Below are 23,350 nucleotides of genomic sequence, written 5' to 3'. Positions count from 1 at the left end.
GGGGAGAGGAAGTGTGGAGAGGAGGACTCTTCGGGCCTTGGCAAGAACAGAGTGTCCTGGGACCTCGGGGGGAAGGCATGATCTGAAGAGAGGAGCAGGTCCATGGGGCCTTCAGGGAAAAGAGATCAATGCAGCCAAGCTTTGGAAGGACGTCCAGGGCTTGACCTATTGAAGCCTGCTGAAAGGAATGCTCAGCAGGAAAAACCGCACCTGCCAAGCCACACAGGTGGTACACCTGAGTGTTTGGAACAAGCAGACAGAGGGGCAGGCCTGGACAAAGCATGCTGGGTGGGTGGGCAGGGTCCCAGCTTGTATGCCCTGCTAAGACATCTGGCCTGTCCTGAGGGCAATAGGGAGCCACTGCAGGATTTAGAGCAGAGCACCCACAGGGGCAGAGTGGTCAGGCGTTGTGATCTCCTGGCCAGCCAACCCCCGAGTTACGGCCAGAGAGCTGGTAGCAGCAGCCGATGGGAGGCTGCAGCTCTCCCCAACAGCAGTCCACCTCCCCACCCTCCAGCAGCCCCAGGAGGTTGAAGGCTACTCGTGAATCTCCTCTAAGCCCTAGGGCTTTCAGGCTCTGGACGAGAAGCAACCACACAGATCCCTGGCTTTTGTATAGGAGCAGCCGCTGGAAACCAGCCGAGTGAACTTTGGCTCAAGCAGCACAGCCATCTTCACGGCAGTTCAAAGCCCCAACACACAAGTCAGATAGGCAACATCCTGACCTCCCTCCCTGCTCAACTCAGCAAGCTTAACTCCCTGTGGACTTTCCTTTGTGCCAACTGGGAGCACGGAGCTCAGAGCAACACACCGCAGATCTTACCCCTGTTCGAGTCCCTGGGGAAACAGTCCACTGGTTTGGGCAGGTTCTCACAGGAAGTGACTGGTGCATAAAAGAAAAAGTTACGGACCTCTGCTGTGGGCACCAATGCATGTCAAGAAGGAGTTAGCAGGTCGGGCTTCCTAGAAGAGGCTCGTCTCAAGGGAAGCAGGATTCTGAGAGCCACATAGCTGCTGGTGACACTGTCGATCCCCATGTTGGCTCGTCCCTCGGGTCCTGGTTTAAATGTCCTTCCTAAGAGAGGCTTTCTCGACCCCTCCCCATTCCAACTCAGGGTCCCTTGTTCTTTTAGCACGCTGGTCCCTAGGGTCATGTATGTACTTATGAGTGCATCTCTCCCTGCTAAACTAGTTCTGGAAAGCAGGGGCCATGTCCATGTGGCCTACCCCATTGCCCAGTGCCCAGGATGTGCCTGGCACGCAGGCAGGTGCTCAAACAATACAGGGGAAAAATGATGCCACAGAAAAGGCAGAAAGGAAACTTAAATGCATATGACTAAGTGGGCAATAGGGAGCCGCTGCAGGGTTTTTTCAAATGCATATGAAAAAAAAGTCAAAAAAGGCATAAGAAGAGCTTACGCACTGTGCGATCCCAATGACAGGACATTCTAAGGAAGGCAAAACCCTGGAGAAAGTAAAAAGATCAGTGGGTGGCAGGGGTTGGGGGAGCGGGAGGGATGAATAAGCAGAGCACGGAGGATTTGTAGGGAGTGAAACGTCTGTGAATGACACCGCAACAGGGGACACACGTCATTATGTCATTTGTCCAGACCCACAGAATGTACACCACCGGAAGCAAACCCTGTCGTAAACAATGGATTCTGAGGGGGGTCCGTGATGTGTCGGCGTAGCTTCACCGACGGTAACAAAGGTGCCGCTCTGGTGGGGGATGTTGATGATGGGGGAGGGTTTGCAGGTGTGGAGGAGGGTCTATGGAAAATCTCTGTATCTTCTGCTCGATACTGCTGTGAACCTGAAACTGCATAAAAACCTAAGTCTACTAGAAAAATGAATACAGGACATCCCTCCCTGTACCAAATACACTCCTCCCTTGGCAGAGTGTGTCGAGTCAGGCAGTTCTGGGGTGGGATCTCAAGTCCGCCACTCACTAACCGTGGGCATGTGACTGCTGAACCCCTGGGCCCTCATCTGGAAAATGGGGGTCATGCGGCCATAAATCTGTAAAGTACCTGGTAGCACTCAGCAAGCATTAGTGGCCTCTCTCTCAAGCTGAGCCATCCAGCCTCAGATGCACTGAGCCTTTAGCCTCTGTCCTGGTCTCAGAGGAACCAGCTTTGTCCAGCAGAGCAAACCTTCCCGTCTGCACGAGGGCTTAAGGCCGGGCCTGGGGACCTCTGCAGGAAGGGAGCCCCGCCCACTCCCTCCACAGCGCTTCCAGCCAAATGGCATTCGGAGCTGGAGCCTCAGCTTCTCCCCCCCAGCACTCAGAGAAGGGCGATTCTTTGGCAAATGGACAACAATGTGGGACTCTGGCATGCTGGCCCTGGTCAGTTTGAGAATCCAAACTGATTACTTCCCTAACCCAATTAGGGGGAAAGGCATTCATCACAAGGGCTTTGCTCTGAGGATCTGCATTCCCCTCCCAAAGCACTCTTGACCTGAGTCAGCTTGAAGGCCACAGCAGCCGGGCTTGTGAAGCTGCCCCCTCTGCTGAGCAGCCTGGATTCTGGAAACAAAAGAACGGCCTGCAAAGCTCTCTGGTGGATTAGGCAGGCACTTGGCAGGCAAGCTGGCAGCAGCCAGCGGGGGGTGGGGGAAGGGGCCCAGGAACCAGGCCAGGCAGGGCGACCTTCCTCTCAGCAGGGCCTGGGACAGCTTCAGGGTGGCCAGCAGAGAGGCTGCGGGGAGGGCACGGATGAAAAGGGGTGGAGGGGCGGGCAGACTCTCCCTCCCAGGCGGCTGGCTTTTTATCACCTGAGTCACACAGGTACCTCTACACAAGAGCAGATGACCAGGTGCCACACAGGGACAGGAGACCCTGATGGAGTTCCCAGGCAAAAAAAAAACAAACCCCAAAACCCACAAAACAAAAGACCCCACAAAAAAGCCCACGAGCCCATCTTATAAAAACCTGCTTTTGTTATCTCAGTAGGTTTTTTATTTTATTTTTTAAAATAGTAGCAATGGGCTAGAAAGAACTGTGAGATAACACTGGAGTGTCAGCTGGTTATCTCTGAGGGCTGGGACCTCACATGGTTTTCTATTCTCATGCTTTTCAACACTGGATTGTAAAACAACATTCACTGGATTGACCACTTTAATGTTTCAACTACCATGTTTCCAGTTTGAAAGAAAAACTGGAGAGAGTGGGACCAGATACTCACGGTATGAAGGCCCGGTTCAAAGTGTAACCCTGGGATGCCCTTGATCACTTTGACAGAATTAACCCTTTAATAATAGTAACATCCCCAGGCCAGCACTGTGCTAACTATCCCGCGTCATCCACCCAGCATGGGAAGCCCCACCGAGGTCCTGCCCAGAAATAGTCTTTTTCTTGTTGCAAAATATAAAGTACGTGTTCGCCGGCAAATTTTCAAAAGTAGTAACGAGTAACAAGTATCACTTACAATCCCTCACAGAGAGGGACGCACTGTCGGGTTTTATGTGGACCCCTCAGGTGTTTCTCTGCGCGGATGTTCCCAGGCCGGGATGGGTCTACCTGGGAGTCCCACGTGCCGTCAGACGCACCGGGAACGGTGTTGTCCGCGCGCGGCTGCCTAGCCTTTCGCCGTCAGTTGGGCCGTGAACCCATTTTGGACACCTGGGCCCTTTCTCTGCTTTCCGGTCTCCATTCAGGCCACTCCTCAGCACCCCATGTGGCCCCACAGCCAGAGTTACTGTTGATGGATGTGTCTGCTTATTTATGAAACTGGCGTGTGGGGGAAAACTGAGTCCCCCGCCCCGCTCCCCCAGAATGTGACCTCCGCCCCGCTCCCCCAGAATGTGACCTCCGTGAGAAAGGGGGCCACTTCTCGACTCTCCCAGTTCTGGCTGCACTGGGCTCACAGCTGGGGCTACTGACTATCTGTTGAATGGAGTGTTTTGCGTGATGAATGGGGGTGTGGCCCGAGTCAGCGCCAACTGGGGGTTGCTCCCTCTGCCTGTGGCCTGATCTGCCCTCTCCCCCCAGGCACCCCTCACCTAGCCCTGCATCCTTCCCGGGGGTGTAGCCAGCAGGGTTGGGGGAAGTGCGCCCCTGAAAGAGAAACCGTGGCACTCCTGGGACTAGAGGAGCGATTCTAGGGGGCAAGGGAGGTGGTGGGAGCCACGTTAGGCTGGAGTCCTCTAGAAACCAACCACTCTTCTTGCTGCCCAAGATCTCGTCTTGGGAGTCCCGGGATAGAAAGAGGACGATGATCTGAGAGGCACAGCATTCCGAGAAAGGCCAAGGACAAGAGAATCGAGACGTACAAGAAACCCCAAACCAAACTGCAGACAGAGTGGGTGGGGCTGCCTGGACAGCCTTCTGGAGATCAACGCCCTCCCCCACACCCAGCTGACCTTGGCAGAGGTGGCACACACTCCACACCTGTGCCGGGCTCAGATATGCATGGAAGTCTGGGCCAGGCCAGCCCAAGGGCGGTTAACAAGACCCCAAGCCCACCGCCGGCACTGTGGGGCAGGGCCCCCCACCTGTCTCTGCTGAAGGACACGGGAAATTCAGTGTGTGCTCTTCACACACAGGCTCTGCAGGCTTTTTGAAACTAACCTCAGAGGAGTTTGAAGGTCACGAGCACTGTAAAAGTTCAGCCAGTCACCCCTGGTTTCTCAGACCAGGGGTGGAAGGGAAGGCTTCATTTTAACCCTTGCTGTCCTGCACTGTTGCTTTCTAACGGCCTCACAATTAAGCCACTCTTCCTTCAGATGGCAACTGAAAAGTCACTTCTGAAAAGTCTCCTGGCCATGCCCCTGTCGGATACCCCCAGGCATCTAGGACTTCCATCCAGCCACCCACCCGCCCACTCCACTGTTCTTCTCCCCCGGACAATAACCATCGCAAGGGGAGGGACAGGGTTCATCTTGTTCAGCTCTGTGACCCCAATACCTGGCACAAAAGAAGCCCGATAATGACCAGAACCTCCAAATTTGGGGGATGGCAAGTACTTCAAAAATTAAGAAAAAATTATTTGTTCCTAATCTTGGGTAGACTAAAACTATTAGTCATAAGGAGCAATTCTGCATTCTCGTGAAGACCAGAGGGGAGGTAAGGGGAGCTTGGGATGTTGAATTCCAGGGGAAAGCAAAAGCTCTGCCCTTGCCCTGGGGTGGCGTGTGCCTCAGTCTACCCAGTAGCAAGAGGGTTACCCAGGAGGAAGCAGGCCAGTGCTTGCAGAGGACTAGGCGCTGTGAGAATTACCAATTGCCCTGCCTGGTGTGGCTTGGTGGATTGAGCACGGGCTGCAAACCAAAAGGTCGCTGGTTCAATTTCCAGTCAGGACACATGCCTGGGCTGTGGGCCAGGTCCCCAGAAGGAGGAATGTGAGAGGCAACAATACATTGATGTTTCTCTCCCTCTCTTTCTCCTTCCCTTCCCCTCTCTCTAGAAATAAATAAATAAAATCTTTAAAAAAAGAATGATCATTATGTATCTTATACTCAGTCATTTAAAAGGCAATGTCTCCCAATGTGTGTTCCACGATACCCCCAGTCCCGAGACCCACTCCCTAAAGAAGAGGGTTCCATGGGCCACTAGTTTGGGAAACACAGCGTACAATGTTGCTCCTTCCTAAATGAAATCACGCATTAGTCCATTAAAAGGCCCCTGAAACATTTGTTTGGGAACCACTCATATTGTTTGGGGAAACTCTAGGTTAAATTTATTCATCCTTGGACGATGACCGCCCCCCCACCCCCTTTTGGGAAGACAGAGCAGCGCCCCCCCCATCCCAAGCCTGTCCTAGGAAACGGCGCTTTCGGGTGCTGGCGGCTGCGCACTGGTGTGCCGGAGAAAACAGCCCCCGTTCGTCCACGTGGCAAAACCCTGGCAAAAATCCCTGGCTCGATGCCTAATAGTCTGATCATCCTAAAACAGAGATTTACCGAAAAGCTCACCGAGATTAAAAACCACAGCTTCCGCCTGCAGAGCTGCCCTGGTAAGAATGTTGGGATGTCCACAAGAACCTTCTGGTTTGCAGGCTAGTGCTCAATCTGCTGAGCCACACCACCAGCCAGGGCACGGATAATTCTTGCAGCGCCCAGTTCTCCGCAAACACTGGCCTGCTTCCTCCTGGGTGACCCTCTGTTGCTACTGGGTAGACTGAGGCACACGCCACCCCAGGGCAAGGGCAGAACTTTTGCTTTCCCCTGGAATTCAACATCCCAAGCTCCCTGAAGCTCCCCTCTGGTCTTCATGAGTATCTGGAATGCTCATTATGATGAAAAGGTTTGCACAACCCTCTATTTTATACATATGTATTACATACGTATAATTTGTGTACATAAATGTGTGTGTATATATGTCTATACAAAAATTTGCCAGACACTGTGCTCCATGCATTTTGTCTCCTCACCCCCCACCAGACCCACAAGGTGGGGATTATCAGCGCCCCAGTCTCCCAGACAGGGACGGCTCAGAGAGGCTAAGCGACCTGCTCATGGGCACCCAGTTAATAGATGACAGATCTGAATCTGGGTTTGACTCTGTGCTCTTAACGCTGTACTTTGAGGCCCCCCACACGATAGTTTAGGTTTCTGTTTTCCTTCCCAAAAGCGTTACGTTGAACCCATTATAAAATATCTGATCACTACAGAAATTTCAGAAAACACAGATGAGTACAAAGAACATAAATATCACCAGCCATCCCATCAGCTGGAGTTAACTTCCAGTATGAACATGCGTCAGACGACGCCCTTCCAGTCTTGATTCTCTGCACACGCACCCCCCTCCTCCTCCCTCTCATGGGACCGCCACCCCTGATGGCTGTGACTTGAGTGAGGATCTCCACCCGACGCCCACCCTCCAGAGGTGGGCCCAGGCAGCGCAGCATTAGCACCCAAGGAACAGAAGTGCAACGGCCAAGGCCATGTTGCAGGTGGTGGCGAATCCTGGACTTGGACATTGGAGGAGCCGGCCAGGCCTGCGCTGTGACACTGCCTGGAGTGTGACAACTGCTTCCTAAACAGCCCAGGGCACAAGGCACAGCTGAGTTGCTCTCCCACAGTGGCCACTAGAAGAAAATCCCTCTTGTGTCCTGTGTGTGTCCACCAGGGCCAGTGCGCCACACTCATCCTCACTGCTGCCCACTGCTGCCACCTCTGGAGGGAGCCGGGGCCTCCAGGCACTGGGCCGGCCGCTTGGGAAACAGCTCCAGGGGCTGAGTCTGCCTGAGAACAGAGTAGCAAGACGTGAAGAAACCCCACAGGCAGCCGGGTAACTGGCAACCGAGGTGACCAACAGGAAGCAAAGACTTGCAAATTGAAAGGGAAAAAGACAGGGGAGGGGTGAGTGGGTTCTTCAGAGGCTATAGGAACACACATCACTGCCCTGGGGGGCCCTGGGAGGCCGGAGGATCACCCCACTTCCCCTCTGCCTCCGTTGCTTCATAAACCCAAGGAAGCATTTTCGGTAAAGAACCAACATGTCCGCGGAACCCTATTTCAACACTCTGCAAAGGGTGGCCTGTAGCCCAGGAAGCTGAAATGCTAGTGACACCCCTCCTGCTGTCATGCAGCCTGGAGCTTCCTTTTAGTAGAGAGAAAGGCCACCCCCAGCCACCAACCACAACTCTCCCAGCCCCCTGAACTCGGCAAATGCAGAAGGGCTCCAGACACACCTCCTCTTTCCCAGGTTCAGAGCCATCGCCAGGCATCCAACTGCGGCCAAAGGCATGTCTGCCTCCCTCAGGGTGGTCCCCCTCCCACCCACACCACTGAGCCCCTCCAACACCCCCAGGGACAACACCCGCAGCCTTTTTATAACCCCACCCACCCAAGTCCTTCACTTTCACCCAATGAGAATGCGTCCCACACGCCTTCTTGGGTGGGTGTGCCCCTCATTCTCCCTGTTACTGAGTGCAGGGGTCACCCTTTCCCTAGAACAGGCCCAGTATCTTTGGGTCTTTCCTCCTGGGTCCTCCTGTGGCCTCGAGAACTCTCTATTCCACACTTCCAACCCCCACCTCCAGTTTCCAGATCCCTTCTGATGGAATCACCGTGCCGCTAACATGCAGCCCCGAACAGGTCAGGAGAGTAACCTCCACCCCCGCCCGCTCATCACTTCAGCTGGGACTCTGCTCCCCTGCTGATCTGTGGTCCAGGGTTCCTGCATCTGTCGTTGGCTGACCACAGGCCCTGGAATTTCCTGGGGATCTATTGAAAAATGGAAGCTTCCTCCTGTACTGAATTGGACAATTTCTCCCCCCCCACACACACAAAAATTTATGTCTACCAGAATCTCAGAATGTCACCTCATCTGGAAATAGAAACTTTACATATAGGATCAAGTTTAAATGAGGCCCTAGTGGGTTAGAATGGGCCCTCACCCAATGACTGGTGTCCCTATAAAAAGAGAAACAGAGACACAGACGTGCAGAGGAAAGACAAGGCAAGGACGGACACAGGGACAAAGCCACAGGGAAATGGAGGCAGGGGATGGAGTGATGCAGCTATAAGCCGAGGACACCAAGGTTTGCCAGCAACCACCGGATGCTGCAAGAGGCAAGGACGAACCCTCTCCAGAGCCTCTGAAGGGAGCATGGCCCTGACTTTGAACTTCTAGCCTCCAGAACTGTGACAGAATCAACTCTGGTTATTTTAAGCAACCCAATCTGAGGCAATCTGAGGAATCCACGACACTCCCTATTTCCTGATTGACAGAATCAGACCTTCTGGCCAGGGAGCTCTGACCCTGTCTGTACTTTGCAAGCCTGAGGCTGGGCCTGTGAGTTCCATGAAGGCAGAGAGCTGTTCAGTCGTCACTGACAGTTAGGCATCGCTTAACGATGAGGTATGTTCTGGAAATGCGTTGTTCTGTCAGTTTGCACACCGCAGAGTGCACCTACAGGAACCTGGACGGCAGAGGCCACTCCACACCTAGACTCCAGGTACAGCCCATCGCTCCTAGGCTACGAGTCTGTGCAGCAAGTTACTGCACCAAATACTGCAAGCACCTGTAACGCAATGGTAAGTGTTTGTGGACCTAAAGATACCTAAGCAGAGAAAAGGCACAGAAAAAAGATGGTTAAAAAATCTAAAAAATGGCGCTTGCTATGAACGGAGCCTGCAGGACGGGAGGGTGCTCTGGGTGAGGTACTGAGTGAGAGTGAAGGCCTAGGGCACTGCTGGACACCACTGCAGAGTCTGTAAACACTGTCCCCCCCAGGCTCTTCCCAGCTTCTTCCCACAGGGTCAGAAGTAGGACAAAGAAGTGGTCCGTGCTGCCCCGTGACTAGTGATACGGGCTGGACTGATTAGAAATTCATGGGAACGCGAGGAGAAGCTGGCTGGACAAAGCACAGATCCCGACGGTCCCTTGTCAGGAGGGAGCAAAAGGGGGTCTGAGCATCAGTAGGAATAAGGGTGAAGATGGAGCGCTGAAGGAGCAAGGCAGAGTTTGGCTGCTGCGTGCTGGCGCTGTGGTCAGGTTAAGGAGTTCGGTGGCATATTCGTAAATGAGAGGGTGTTTAACGTGGAGAGGGGAGAACAAAGAACTCAGTATTTTGTCTTCGGAAATCTGTTTTTGGTTCCACTGACCCTGTCTGGCACAAAGGGTTCTCTCTGGCATTGAACTGATAGAAGAAATAAAACTTGTCTATGCTTTACATCATTATGACTGACAACATGCCCCAAGTCCAGGAACGGGCTGGCTCCACACGCCCACAGAAAGCTTCGACCAGTGTGGCCACGACACTGAACACTCATGAAGGAGGCTCCCGTGGACCTGTGTCCTGGTGCAGGACCTAGGGTCCTCCGCAGAGAATTCACAGCAATGTGCTCTGAAGACAGTCAAACTAGACCTGGGAGGGCTGCCCTCTGAATACACAGTGCAGGGGGGGGGGTGGCTCCTCCGTGTGAAAAAGGTCAGTGGCTTCCCAGTTCGGATGGAGTCCATGCACTCAAAACTACGGTGCTGTGGGTGGGAGGGAATCTCCCGCCAAACCCCAAGACACTGTTCCCGGCAGAGAAGGAAAAACCTCTTCCTCAACAACATATCTTTCCAGCTCTCACAGGGAAGTCAGCTCCTGTATAGTGTTATGGGTTCACGGTTGTTTATAAGGTCCGTCGTTAACCAAATTTCCTTTATGCAGCATAGGACACGACATCCCTGGTGGCTGGCAGTGCCCGGCAGGTGGTCAGCTGCTAAAAAACGGTCACTGAATGCAAGAATGAATGTGCATTTGGTCAGGACATTTACCTTTATTTAAAGCAACTTTAATAATCAAAAGTTGCTTCGAATATGTACATCAAGCATTTAATGGTGTCTGGCATACTGTGGGTGCCCAATGAATATCAACTCCCTTAATTTAGAGGGAATCTTTAAAGGTTACACAGAAACCAGCAATTGCCAGAAGAAGCTTTCTGAGAACAATGGGCAGTGTGACAAAGGCCCATCACGGTCAGCAACAGAAGATTACTTTATTTCAACCAGTAAGAAACCTGCAATCTTTCACTCCTTTTGTTGGCTGGTCCTTTGTATCCTAGTTCCTAAAACTCACGAGGGTCTCTAAGTCCTGCCCTGGTTCAGATGTCATCCCTTGGAATCACTGCCAACACCCAGTCTCCAAGGCCAAGGTCATCTCCCAGTGACCCAGCATTCCCTACTCACACCCCTCCCTGTGCTCTGAGGACAAGAGCAGACATCCAGGGAGATCCCTGTCCCCAGAGCCAACGCTCCTGGTCCATCTCCCTGTCTTGGCTACTCACCAGAGTACCACCTGAAGGTCACTGACGTGTGACCTTCAGAAGCTGCCCTGAGCCCCAGTAGATGAACTTCCTCCACACCTCTCTCTGCCTAGCACACTTCTGCTTATCCTTTGAACCCAGCTCACACAGCACCTCCTCTCTGAAGCTTTTCATACTTCCCCAGGGAACTGGATGTCACTGTTGGTACGCTGGTTAATAGCTGAGCTTGAATCCTGACCTCACCCTCGGCTAGCTGTATGGCTTCGTGTGCATTATTTATTTATTTATTTGAATTTTAAGAAGTGTTTATTTGTGCTGAACTGATGACATGTATGGGGAGCAAGATCTCAAATGCCCCAGAGAGGAACAGTTTTTCAACTTCTTTTATGCATTTGAAATTGAGGAAGGTGCTTAAAGAAGATACACAGAGGTGGGAGAAAACAAGTGGGGACCCGGGTACAGGACAGTTAAGACTGAGTGCTCTCTTGGGGTGTGCTAACCTACATACACAGAAACAATGGGGTGTGACTACACCCCACGACCTGCCCAGTCATTTATGATCAGCTCACCCTGTGAGGCTAGTAAATGATTTCATTCTCCCAACTTGAGCGTGTCCCATCTGTAACATGGTGACAGTTACAGTGCCTGCTAGAGTAGACCGTCTGAGGACTTCATCAGCGGAAGGGGATGTATGTCAAGTGAGCACCCATTAAAGTGGACAGTCACTTCCAACACTGAGGCCCCGGGGCCTGGCTGGCAGAGCCTCCCACGTACTTGGGGCTTGATAAATAACTGCTGGATAAAGAGGCTTTCTGCCAACTAAGCCACAGAGAAGGTCCAAGGCAATGGGCCAGAACTCTGCCTTCCCCAGACTCACGGCCAGCACAGGCTACTCACACCCGCAATGGGCCAGAACTCTGCCTTCCCCAGACTCACGGCCAGCACAGGCTACTCACACCCGCTAGACTTCCTCCTTCCTGCCCAGAAGGCTGCATCCTCCCCTCCCCCCAGAGAGGCCTCCGGACACCTGGGAAGATGTCAGTAGGGGTTTGTCCAAAACGCCCCCAGAAATCACTTCATGGCCCATCTTCAGAGTGGCCAGGCAATAGGAACCCTGAAGTATTAAGGGATCAGGGGGTACGTCTGCAACTTAGTTCCAGGGGAAATACATATAAAGATAGAGAAAGAGAATGGTAAAGACGATGGGTCCGAAGGTTCGCAATTGTGAACTGTGCTGGCAACCCTTCTGTAAGTCTGAAACTACTTCAAAACAGAAAGTGAATGCACAGGAGAGACCAGCAAGAGATTGCAACTCAGAGTCAACAGTCCAACGTTACTCCCCCGCCCCCGCCCCCCGCCCCCGCGGGCCTTCTCACCTCCTGAGGTGCCCAGTGTCAGCCCCTCCGAAGCAGAAGTTCATGTTACACCATCACTGATTTGAAGGCCAGCCCGGTTGCAACTCCTCAGCTTGTTGAAAGTCAGACTCTAGAGAGCAGGTTGCCAAGTTTTACGGCTCTAGTTCTCCCACCCAAGAGAGGGACCCTGGCCAAGTCCTTGAGCCCTTGGAGGCCGTTTCTCTAGCAGAAGGATGGTGTTATTGGCAGCTAATCCCCCTACCCCGCACGCAGGACTATTTCAACAGTGAAGTCCAGGAAGGGGATGTGTGGGCTGAAAGGCACAGACCTCAGATAAGGTGACCGTGATGTGCACAGACTGATCCCCAGGGGGGTGCTTAGACCTGAGGAGACGCGGTGTCTGCCTGCCCCTCAAGGGCCTGGGAAGCTGGATCCAAACGAAATAATCACATTTATAAGTGCGTAATTTCAAGCTGTGCTGAGTGCAAAGGAATAACCAGGGTGGTCTGAGAACACATACCAAGGGACCCAGCCCTGACCTTGTCTGGGTCTCAGGGAAGGCACCCGAGGAAGTGAGGTTTGGGCTGACAGAGAGAGAACAAGCAGATTGACATCCCACAAGAGCACAGAAGCGTATAAACCACTCGTTAGTAGTGAACTCCCGTTAAACAATGCCGTGGGGAAATTAATAGGCCAAATCAAGGATAGAGGACCTTCATCAGGACAAATAACCTGGTTTTCCCAAAAATCAATGGCATGAAAAAGTTTTGTTGTTTTTTTTTTAACAGTGATGGGAGGCAGGGAGACCATTAGAATATAAAAGACTTAAGAATACATTTTAAAATATGGAATTCATGGACCTCATCTGGACCATGACTTGAACAAACCAACTACAAAGCCATTTCTGAGTCAGCTAGGGGAAACTAAATATGAACTAGACGATATGAGGTATTAATGAACTGCTATTCGTTTTGCTAGGTGTAATGATGGCAGAGTCGTTACATGACAAGAGCCTTTATCTGTTAGATGTTCATCGGTGAAGTGTTTTCACTCTCTGGGACTGAGGTAGGGTGGAAGGTACGCAGAGATCCATTCTACTGTTCTCTCCGTTTTGGTGTACCTTTTAATTTTTCTAAAATAAAAAGTTTAAAAAAAAAAAAACGTGGCTCACGCCAAAGGGTCGGAAATGCTCTGAACTGCTTGGATTTTTTGCAATGACCAGAAAAATTATTTGTCACACAGCCCAAAGCTGTCTGCCATGCAAGACACACTGAATTGTACTTCAATGTGTAATAATATTTCGGTGAATGGATGCATCGCAGTGGAACCAATTTCCTTCTGACGGCGCCTCGGTCCTTTCCGACTTTCCCTTCCACTCACCGAGTCTCTCCAATTCCTGATGCTCCCGAGCCGATGAACCTGCTGCCCTCTCCTGTCTCCCCCAACCCACCCGCCCAAATCACTGCGCGATCGTTTCCAGACTAAGTCTCTTGTGGTACTGGTGTGGATGTCCACGTCACAAAGAAGGCTTAGGCTCTGGCACCATCTGCTCCAGGGACCTGCAAGGGACCCCAGTAACTGCCACGTGGGTGTAGAGGGCAGCACACACTGTATGATGGGGCCGAGAGGGAGTTTCCTGGCCGGGAGTGGGGAAGGTCACTTCAACAGCCCTCACCCGGCCTGATACAGGTCTCAGGCTGGTTCCTGCTGCAGATAGGATGCTCTGCGTCCTGGGAAGTGTTCAGAGTTCCCGACCCCTTCCCTCCAACCTCCCGTGCTTGTCTCACTCTGGGTTCTGCTCCTTCTGGAGCCAAGAGACTCCACTTTGACCTACCCAAAGGGCGCTGATTTTTTTTAAAGGATAATATCCAGGGTTAGCAACATGCTGGGAAGCACGCATTCTCCCACAGCCCCCACAGAAGTGCAAACTGGCCCAACCTTCTGAGACTTTATTAGCTGGTGACACACAAAGTTCTGAAAGCCATGCCCTGTGACTGGCAGTTTCTGTTCAGGAAACTGAGCCACACTCACAGACAGAAGCCCAAGATCACCTCCCCCTCACTGTGTAAAACCAGTGACATGCTACAGATGCCCCACAAGACCACAGAGAGGAGAGTGAGGGAACACCCTGCATTATAATCACACCATGGAATACCACTCAGCAATAAAAAGGAATAAACTCAACATATTAATGATGTGGATGAATCTCAAACACATTACATTAAGAAAAAAAAGGATACAGAAAAGCGTACCGACGCGTAACTCTATTATATGAAACTCTAGGAAGGACGAACTTCGTCTACAGAGACACAAAGCAGATCTGGACAGCCTGGGGTTGGAAGCAGGGCCGGGTGAGTGACGATGGAGAAGGGGCACCGGGCAATCCCGCAGGCTGGGGGCAAGATTCTCTATCAGGGTTATGATAGCAGTTACATGAGGGTATATATATGTCAAAACTCACTATAAACTCTGAACTCATGCACACCGAAGATCTGTACGTTGCAGTGTATCTAAATTATACTTCAATTTGTAGTAACAAGCAGCTCCATCTAAATAACCAACTAGGAGACTAGTTAATCCAATCACAATGTACCTCCACACTTAAATGTTATGCACGACACTGTAGGAAAATAGTTAATGACATAGAAAGTTACTCAGTACATACAGTAAAGGAAAAAATTAAGTCACAGAAGTGTAATATACTACGATGCACATTTGTAAAATAAAATATATGCATTTGGATAGGAAACGAGGAAAAAGAAATATTCCAGCCATTCCTTAAATGCAAACATATTGAATATCTACTGTATACCTTTATTGTTACAATGAGCAGAAAAGATTTTTTTTTAAATCCCTCTGGTCATGGAGCTGCTATTTGGTGGTTTCATAGAACATATTTAAATGATTAAAATGCAAACATTAAAAAAGTCCAGCGGTAAAAGGAAAGAGTGTGAATTATATCACCCCCCGTGGTGGACACACACTTGTGCTTGTTCACATACAGAATAACTAAAGGATTTGCAGGAAACTGGGGGACCTTTCAGGGAGGGAAACCAGGCCAACGGAACTGGGTGGGGGGCCAGGAAGACTATTTACATCCCATCCTTCACAGAACTTGGCTATTTTTCTTTTACCACCTTCTTGTACTCTGTGTTCTAAACAAACACAATCAATAGTTTCTAATTCTATGCTCCTGTCTGATCACCAGGAATTGGGTGGAGAAGAAAGATACAAGAATGTGTGCATGGTGTACTGTTAAATAAACAAAGTGTTCTGAGCAAGACACTTTCAGGTTTTACTGAAAAAAAAAAAAAAAAAGTCCAAGTAAAAAATGCACTGTGATCACACACATGCAAAAGAAGCAGCACCAAAAGGCCAACTTCCAGGTGGGGGGCCTGGGGTGGCGGATGGGGGTCGGGGGAGGGGAGGATTCAGCCTTCCTCTCTGTGCTGATACTCGCTGTTGCAGTTTTCTAAACAAACAAGCAAGAAAACACACCCAGTGCATGTGTAATACCTTAAAATGGGAAACAAAGAGAAAAGTGCAGAATCACAGTGTCACCCACTTCTGCCAGGTGCTCAGACACACGAGAGAATGGTTGGCTGCGGTTCCCTTACGCAAAGGGCTGTGGTTTAGGAAGACAAAGAACAAGTCAAGGGCAAGGGCACAGGGCCAGCTCAAAGACTGTAATGGCGTGCCCTCACTCAAAGAGCACACGGGCCAACCAGAGGGCCCAGAGAGCCCCTTCCCCACGTCACAACCCACAGGCGCCAGAAGCTGACCAGTGCTCCCACACTCGCTTTCTCCTGAGACACCAGGAGGCCCGTGGGGCAGGTGTCACTCCAGGCTTACAGATGAAAGGAAGCCTATGACATACTTTGCCGCTTCTATAGAGAAGATGCGCTGAGACCAAGTCTCGGCTGAGTGTTGAAGACACACTGAGCGTTTTGCTACCTAAGGCACGAAGGACCCAAGAGAGGACGCCAAGTTCTGTCCTCGGCTTCCTACAGAATACAGGTAGGGCGCTGGAACTGGGGAGTCTCCAAGCTGGACATCACCTCGAATGGCATCTCTTCCAGCCCCCGACCCCATTTCTCACCAACCTCCCGTCCTCTGTTTGTGCCCACCTCGGGGGGCTGCCCAGATCATCGCTGCAGGCTGGGCAGCAAGAAACTCCTCCTTATACTAACAGCCTCACCCTCATCTCCAGGAAGGGACCCAAGGGCCACTTGCTTAGGGTCCGAACATAAGGCAGCCTTGCCAGTAGGTAAGAGCTTGTGAAAGCCAGCATTTGGGTCCATTCCTGGAACTAAGTTGGGCAGGCCCGTGCCACTGCCCATGTCTGGAATACTTTCTTATGAGAAGAGCTGGGTGAGTCTCATGGTTTGGGAAGAACTGACCCCGGGGTGGGGGTTTGTGCAGAAGTCCAAGGAGGGGAAGGGAAGAGAAAGATCAGTGAAGGGCGACCTAGCTAAATCACTGGGCACGAACCTGGGTCACCGCCTCCTGTAAGGGGACAGATGTTCAGCCTTTGCAATGAAGAAATTCAGGGAATTTCAGGGGAGGCCTGAGAAGAAAAAATTAATGTTGGGAGAAGTGAAAAGATGCACAAGCTTTAGAAGTCACCAGGAAATGATGTAGTTTTAACTCAGGGGCAAGGGACGGAGCGGGAATGAGATTCCAGCTGTCGAACGTTCGGGCAGGACAGGGGGGCCCGGGGTGTCCCTCTTACTCTAATAGCGCCCCACCCCCGCCCACCACCACCACAAGGACAGGCGATAGCAAAGGCCCAATCACCGCAAAGTGAGACGCAGCACACACAGGTGAGGCACCAGGACCCGCAATCAGACCTCCCCAATGTCCAGACCAAGGCCCGAGCCCGCAGCTGGCAGCTTCCTGGCGTGGCTTCTTAAGCCCCCGGCTCTGGCTAGGCCATTGTACAAAACACAAACTACAACTCAGACTGCATGGTGCAACCAGCGGCAGGGCCTCAGCTGTTTCCTGCCTCGTGCTTCTACTCTTTGCTAAAATGGATGTTCTTTTAAATAAACTTTGGCTCAAACTCACACCCTCAGAGTCTTGAAGTTTCCTACGGATAAAACGGAGTTGGTTCCGGCACTGGGGCAGACATTCCTGTGCTCGGCATCCTGTCCGAAACACAAGTAAATGCTCAATAAACAGTGGCCACTCGCATCGTCATCACTAAAGGTCCTTTTGGAAAATCTTTGTATAAATTCAGTCACAAATCAGTAAAAAAATGTCCCGTATCTGCTCGTTCAAGAAGCATGGTCTCACACGCCAAAGTCCTCTATGCGTGCAACGAACCACACTTCGGGAGTGGGAAAACCAAGTTTGGCTCTGCAGATCTCAAGTCCGGGGCAGGGTGAGAAGACCCCCCCAAGGTCTCTCGTGACTCCAATCCCAGGAAAAGACAAACACCCGAAGGAGTAAGAGGAGCCTGTGGCCCACGAAGATAAACCTACCAGGTCATGCCCAGTAGAGCCTGTCACAGGGCTTTGGGAGGGTGGGATTTTCCCCCCAAGTATTCCCAAATCCCCATATTCAGAAAGTCCATATACCATAGAAGCCTTAAACCACGGCATAAGGGTCCTTGAACCTTTCCTTTGCTTACTAACATAACCACTTCCTACTAACCAGAGTGAAAACTGTGTCAGATGGATGTAAATCAAAAAGAGACCAGACCGAGTTCTATCTATTCTGTTGTTCTTTAGGAGATAACTATTTGAGGAGAATGATGGAACCTCTTAGCAGAAGTATGGAGGTGATGACCTAGGTTCAGCCAATAGTTCTTAGTCTAAGATCCTTACTCTGCACTTTGGTCCATGCCAATAAACTGCTTCTGTGGAGAATTCTACTTCTAACCCCTCCCCCATTCCTCTCCTCCCTGTCACCCCCGTATTATCTGAGGGGAGAAGATGCAAGTCTGTAGGAAGCTGGGAGGCAGCCTCCACCTGGTCTTGTGCCTGGCACCACGGCCATTCGCACAGACCACACAGCCAGGCCAAGGGCATCTCCTGGCACATGCCAAAGCCCCACCTAGGACCCCTGGGAAGCACTCGTGCAAATCCATTCGTTGTGCCCCAGGAGAGTGCCCCTGAGTCTGTCCTTCCCTTCTGTGCTCTCCCAGCGCTGTGCCTGGGCAACCGAGGCAGCGGACACCCCTCGGCCTGCTCCACGCCGGACACTGCTCCGGGTGTGCTGAGAAGCCAGACATTCCTCATGCTTGCAAGGAACTCACAGTTGAGTGAGGACAAATTACTACACAGGGTGACAAGGACCATGAGAGAAATAAACTTGAGGCTGGGGCTAGGAACCACGCTGGAGGGGAGAGAGGCCTGAAGGACAACGGAAGGTGGCCCTCCCCCTCTTGTTGGTCCAATGGAATCACAATGTCTTTCTTCTGAGGACTGCCTGTCAGGACTGTGGACCGCCCGAGGGTGGTCACAAACCCCAAGCCTTACCCTGGCCACACAGACGCCCATCATAAGTGGGAAGACAGGACGCCTGCCCCGTCCCTGCCATGTGTCGCTCTCACACAGCTGGTAGGTTCTTCCACCCACTCCTAACAGCCCATAAAACACTTCCTCCAACTTGCCAACAAGGAAATTGGAAGAGTCAATCTTCTCATCATGCCACACAGTTCGGGGAGGTCCTGTTCTAGGCACTGAGGCCTGGCACCGAACAAGGCGCACACAGGCCTATTCCTGTGGAGCCTGTATTCGGGGGGAAGGTCAGTAAAACAGAAAATAATTCCAGATGTCGGCAAATGCCATAAAGAAAGCTAAATAGGATGACTTGATTGGACTGACACAGAAGAACAGTAGCAGAGAAAAGCAGATTCCAAATACAAGGAAGAGCCAGTGCAAAGGCCCTGAGGCAGGAAGGAGCTCGACTTACTCAAGGAAGAGAAAGGGGGTCAGTGTGGGAGGGGGTAGGGGACAAGGTAGAAGGACAGACCAGGGACCAGCTGTGTCAGGTATTACAGGTGGTGGTGAGGATGGGGAATTTTATTGCCAACACAGCACGGGGCCGTGGGAAGGTCCTTAAAGCAGGGAAGTGACACAGTCTAAGTTCTGGCTATTGCAGAAGAAGGAATGACGGCAGCCAGGTTGAAAGAGGTTTGGAGAAGTTTAAGCGAGCAGCTCAGATTTTACCGCCCTCAGATATTATCGCGCACATCCAACCCCAAGGACCGTTTCCATGGCGTCACATTTTACACACTGCAGTATCGTGTTCCACAGGAACAGCGCATCTGACAAAGTGGGGCTCCCACAACCTCTGTGGTCCCAGCCTCCGTCCCGCATCAGTCAAGTGGGGACAGCTGCTCGTGGCTGTGTGGCAACGATTCAGCAGCAAATGAAGTAACGTGCTTTGTACTCAACTGGCCGCATTCAACGAACAGTGAGTGTCTACTGTGTGCCAGACGCTCGTACAGTTGTTAGAAATGACTTATCAGAGTACCGTATTTCTCAGACTATGAGACACTTTCCCCCCATATTTGGGGGGGTGCATCTTATAGTCCGAATGTAGTGTGCCTGGCTCACTGTGGGGGTGTGTGGCCTATGTTACTTATGTTATTAAATATTTTACCACATTTTTTGTTTCAAAAAATTTCCCTCTATATTCCCCCTCTAAAACCTAGGTGCGTCTTGCGGTCTGGTACATCTTACAGTCAGAAAAATTAAGCAGATGTTTAATGCAAAAAATTAGTCTGGGAAAAATCAAGAGCCAGTCCCCACTCCTGGAGGAAGGTGAGGCTGGTGTGGGTACGGGGTTCCCCTTAGTCTATGCTTTTCTCTCCATTAAGCCAAATTTTCTCGAGAAGCATCTTTTTTGAACAGGGTCTGATATTTCTGCTCCCTAGCAGAAAAGAAATAAAGGAGAAAAAAGTCAACATACTGGGAAGGTAAGACATTATAACCAAAGGAACCCAGGATTTACCCTATCAGACCAGCTTCAAATCACAGGTGACCTTGACCATCACCCTGAGTGAGTTTTCTATTTTTAACCTGTAAAACCTGCACAAACCTGTCCTCCCTCAATGCAGTGAACTAATCTGGCACTATGGCATGGGTGAGGCACAATTAATGGGACCTGCCTGCCCTGTTCTTTTGAGTGGGTAAAAGAGAGATTAGAACACACATTATGAAAGACGGGATTCTCAGGTAACTGAGCTGTTTGAGTTTAAACAGTTCTTAGAAATCTTTCCTGCTGGAAAGGGGCAAATGAGGTCAAAGTCATTCCTCTCAAGCTTCCAGCAGAACTGCCAACCACCTGAGCCTATGATAAGCAAGGCAGCCCAACTTCCGTGACAGCGCTCACTAACTCATTTAGCCACCACCTCCAGAAGAGAATCAAGCCTGCCTGGTCTACTATCCCATGGCCCCTGATTTTTTTTTTTTAAGATTCTACTTATTTATTGAGAGAGGAGAAAGGAGGGAGAAAGAGAGGGAAAGGAACATAGATGTGGGAGAGATACATCAATCGGTTGCCTCTCACATGCCCCCACCTGGGAACCTGGCCTGCAACCCAGGCATGTGCCCTGACTGGGAATCAAACCAGTGACCTTTCAGTTCACAAGCCAGTGCTCAATCCACTGAGCCATGCCAGCCAGAGCTGCTTTTTAATTAAACCACTGAGACAGGATTTCTTCTCCAGATGCCCAGAACATGCTGCACCTTGACCGTTCTGCTGCAGGGAGAAGACCAAGGGAAGCAGAGAAAGTCACAGCCGGGCTAGCAACACAGGACAGAGATGGACCAGTAGGTACAGAAAAAAGGAAAACATAAGTTGGCCAAAAGACAGCTACTCCCAGGTGAGGAAGAAACCCTGATTAGCTGGTAACTTCTGAATCAGAATTCCGTGGACACCGGGTGTCCACGTCTGTGTGGGGAACCGGGGAACCCACTGAGAAGACCTCTCCATTCCTGTACAGGGTTGAACAGTGTCCCCCAAGTTCATGTCGACCTGGAACCTCAGAATGTGGCCTTATGTGCTAATAGAGTCTTCTCAGAAGTACGATAATTAGTTAAATTAAGACCAGGTCATGCTGGATTAAAGCAGACCCTGTTCCAATGACTGGCGTCCTCATAGGAGAGAAAAAAAAAACACAGACGGAATGCCATGTGGCAACAGAGTCAGGCTGCAATGGAACGTCTACGAAGCCAAGGAGTCCTGGCCCTTGGACTTCTAGCCTGTCATGTTCAGTTCTCTCACCTGTGGTACTTTGTCAGGGCAGCCCCAGGAAACCAATTCGCTCTATTTCACACCTGCACCCCAAACCACCTGACTGTCCCAGTCCCATCCTAGGGGTGGGAAGCAACACACACACACACACACACACACACACACACACACACACACACACAGGCAGTGCCTCCAGCCCACCTGCACTTTTCCACCTTGTCAATGCCCAAGAGCACTCCTGCCTTGGAGGTGAGGGGAGTACAGGGATCGCATTTCAGCTGCCCCCCACCGTCTGCCACCAGAGGCAAACTGGCAGGGGAGTGTTTGTTTTTCTCCTGGCATCCTCCTTACTCGGAGGGGCTCCTCACCGAGATTCGTATTTCTTAAATTTTATTTTGTCCCATCCTAGAGATACTGGGGGGAGGGAGTATAACTGTGATACCTTACACTATCCTTTACCTAATAGTTTTTATATTGAAGCACTACTTTTACTTAACTTTCCTTTAAGAGGAACTGCTACATGGTGACAGTAAATGGAAAATCAGCATCCTTTATCCCATGCAAAACTTGTTAGATACACGTTCTTAAGTTGCACATTATTTTTAAGCCCATTCATTCACCTTTTTAAATAATCTAGGGTGGCAATACTATGGAAAATACCACCTTAAAGAGTACAGTGATTGTCTCGGTTTAGCTGGCCGGGTGCTCCGGGCGCCTAATCAGAAAAACCAACTTAAACTCTCCAATCTCATTTCTCCTCCGGATCCTCCGAGAGAAGAGGCTCAGGGCTGGAGCAAAGAATGGCACCGGGAGTTCCCAGGTCCCCCGCGGGGCGACCCAAGCAAACAGGGTGAGAGCGAAAGAGACATTAAATATTCAGCCAAGAGAGCGACAAGGGAGGGGACGAACTGACCTTCTCGCGCAGGGTGCAGTGGACGTCCGAGGCGACGCGCCCTTCCCACCAAGGCTCATCCATCACCGCGTCTGCAGCGCCGCGATCCGAGGCTACCGGGCTCTCAGGGCGCACCCTGCGTGGACATGGGCTACCTCAGCGGCCGCAGCGCGCTCCCCGCTCCAACCCCCTGCATCTCTATCCTCGCTCCTCCGGGATGGGAGACCCTCCAGCCCACCTCAGGAGAGCTGGTGGTCGCCTCCCGTCCCAGGAAGGTGGCGGTGTCCCCTCCCCTCTGTCCGTGGGACCTAGGGAAAGACCTGGAGCGCTGCAACAACTCGCAGAATTTTTATCTTCCCTTTCGCAAAAGTTGCAGAGAAAGTTGCCGACTTCGTTAGATTGCCCGAGGCTGCGGCTCTGGCAAAGGCCACCAGCTCGCCGTCCCAACTCCTCCCCCGCCGCCCAGCCTTTGTCCTGCTCCCACATCCTGCCCTCGAGCCGGAGCGAAACTCACTCATTCCTCTCCGGGCGTGGGGGGCTGTGGGCACCTAGCCTCTCCCAGAACCGAGGCGGGCCCTCGGGTGCACGCACGCTGCTGAGCCCTCGCGCCCTGCGCTCCACGCTACCGACGGCAGCCTCCGCAGCCGGGCTCGCCCCCGCGCCGCCGCGCCCCAGAATGCGCTCGGGTGCCGCCACGGCTCGCTGCCTCCGGGCCGCCGGGGGCCTCCCCCTCTCGCTAAGGGAATTGGGGGCCGGGCCTCGCGCATGCGCTGCCAGCCCCCGCACCCCGCGGGGCGGGGGGCTGGGAATTGGAGTCTTTCTTTCGCCAGCTCTGGCTTCGCTTCCTGCCCGCCCTCCTCCCCCGCCTGTGTGGAAAGCTTCCTCTCACCTTGGTGGAGACTCCTGGTGGCCTCCTGGGCACCCCGCGGGCCTACACGGGGAGCGGGGGAGCTCTGGGACCGCGCCGCCACCTGCGCGCACCACGCGCGAAACGCGCGGGCAGGATGTCCCCCAAAGTTCTGTCTCCTGCATGCGCTGCCCTAGCAAACCTTAACGTCGGTTCCTCCTGTCCTTTTCTTTCATTTTTTTAACTTTTCTATTTCCTTCCTCCCTTCTTCCTTTTCTCCCTTCCTTGCTTTCTTTCTCTTTCCTTCCCTGCCTTCTTGCTTTCTTTTTGGAACCTGTCCTGCGATGG

The 23,350-nt window shown here is 51.8% G+C and overlaps 1 protein-coding gene across 4 annotated transcripts in view; it reads right to left on the bottom strand.

Moving 5' to 3' along the window:
• The window catches only part of CCNJL (cyclin J like), a 48,484-nt gene extending 25,361 nt beyond the window's left edge, over positions 1–23,123 (bottom strand). The window contains exons 1-2 of one of the 4 annotated variants that reach the window (XM_037128203.2): positions 23,045–23,123; positions 22,177–22,291 (exon numbers count right to left, since the gene is read on the bottom strand). In XM_037128203.2, coding sequence (XP_036984098.2) covers positions 22,177–22,239 — 63 coding nt within the window. In that variant the 5' untranslated portion in view covers positions 22,240–22,291; positions 23,045–23,123. Of the gene's footprint in view, positions 1–2,030; positions 2,070–22,176; positions 22,292–22,669; positions 22,933–23,044 lie in introns of those variants that run through there. The other 3 variants (XM_053665946.1, XM_037128202.2, XM_053665945.1) reach the window with 3 other exon arrangements.
• Between the last annotated feature and the right edge of the window lie 227 nt (positions 23,124–23,350).

This window comes from Artibeus jamaicensis, unplaced genomic scaffold (genome assembly GCF_021234435.1).
Source record: "Artibeus jamaicensis isolate MK-2021 breed Jamaican fruit bat unplaced genomic scaffold, CSHL_Jam_final contig_432, whole genome shotgun sequence".
Taxonomy (NCBI): Eukaryota; Metazoa; Chordata; class Mammalia; order Chiroptera; family Phyllostomidae; genus Artibeus; species Artibeus jamaicensis.
Note: the sequence above shows the minus strand (reverse complement) of the source record. Positions and strands in the feature narration are given on the sequence as shown.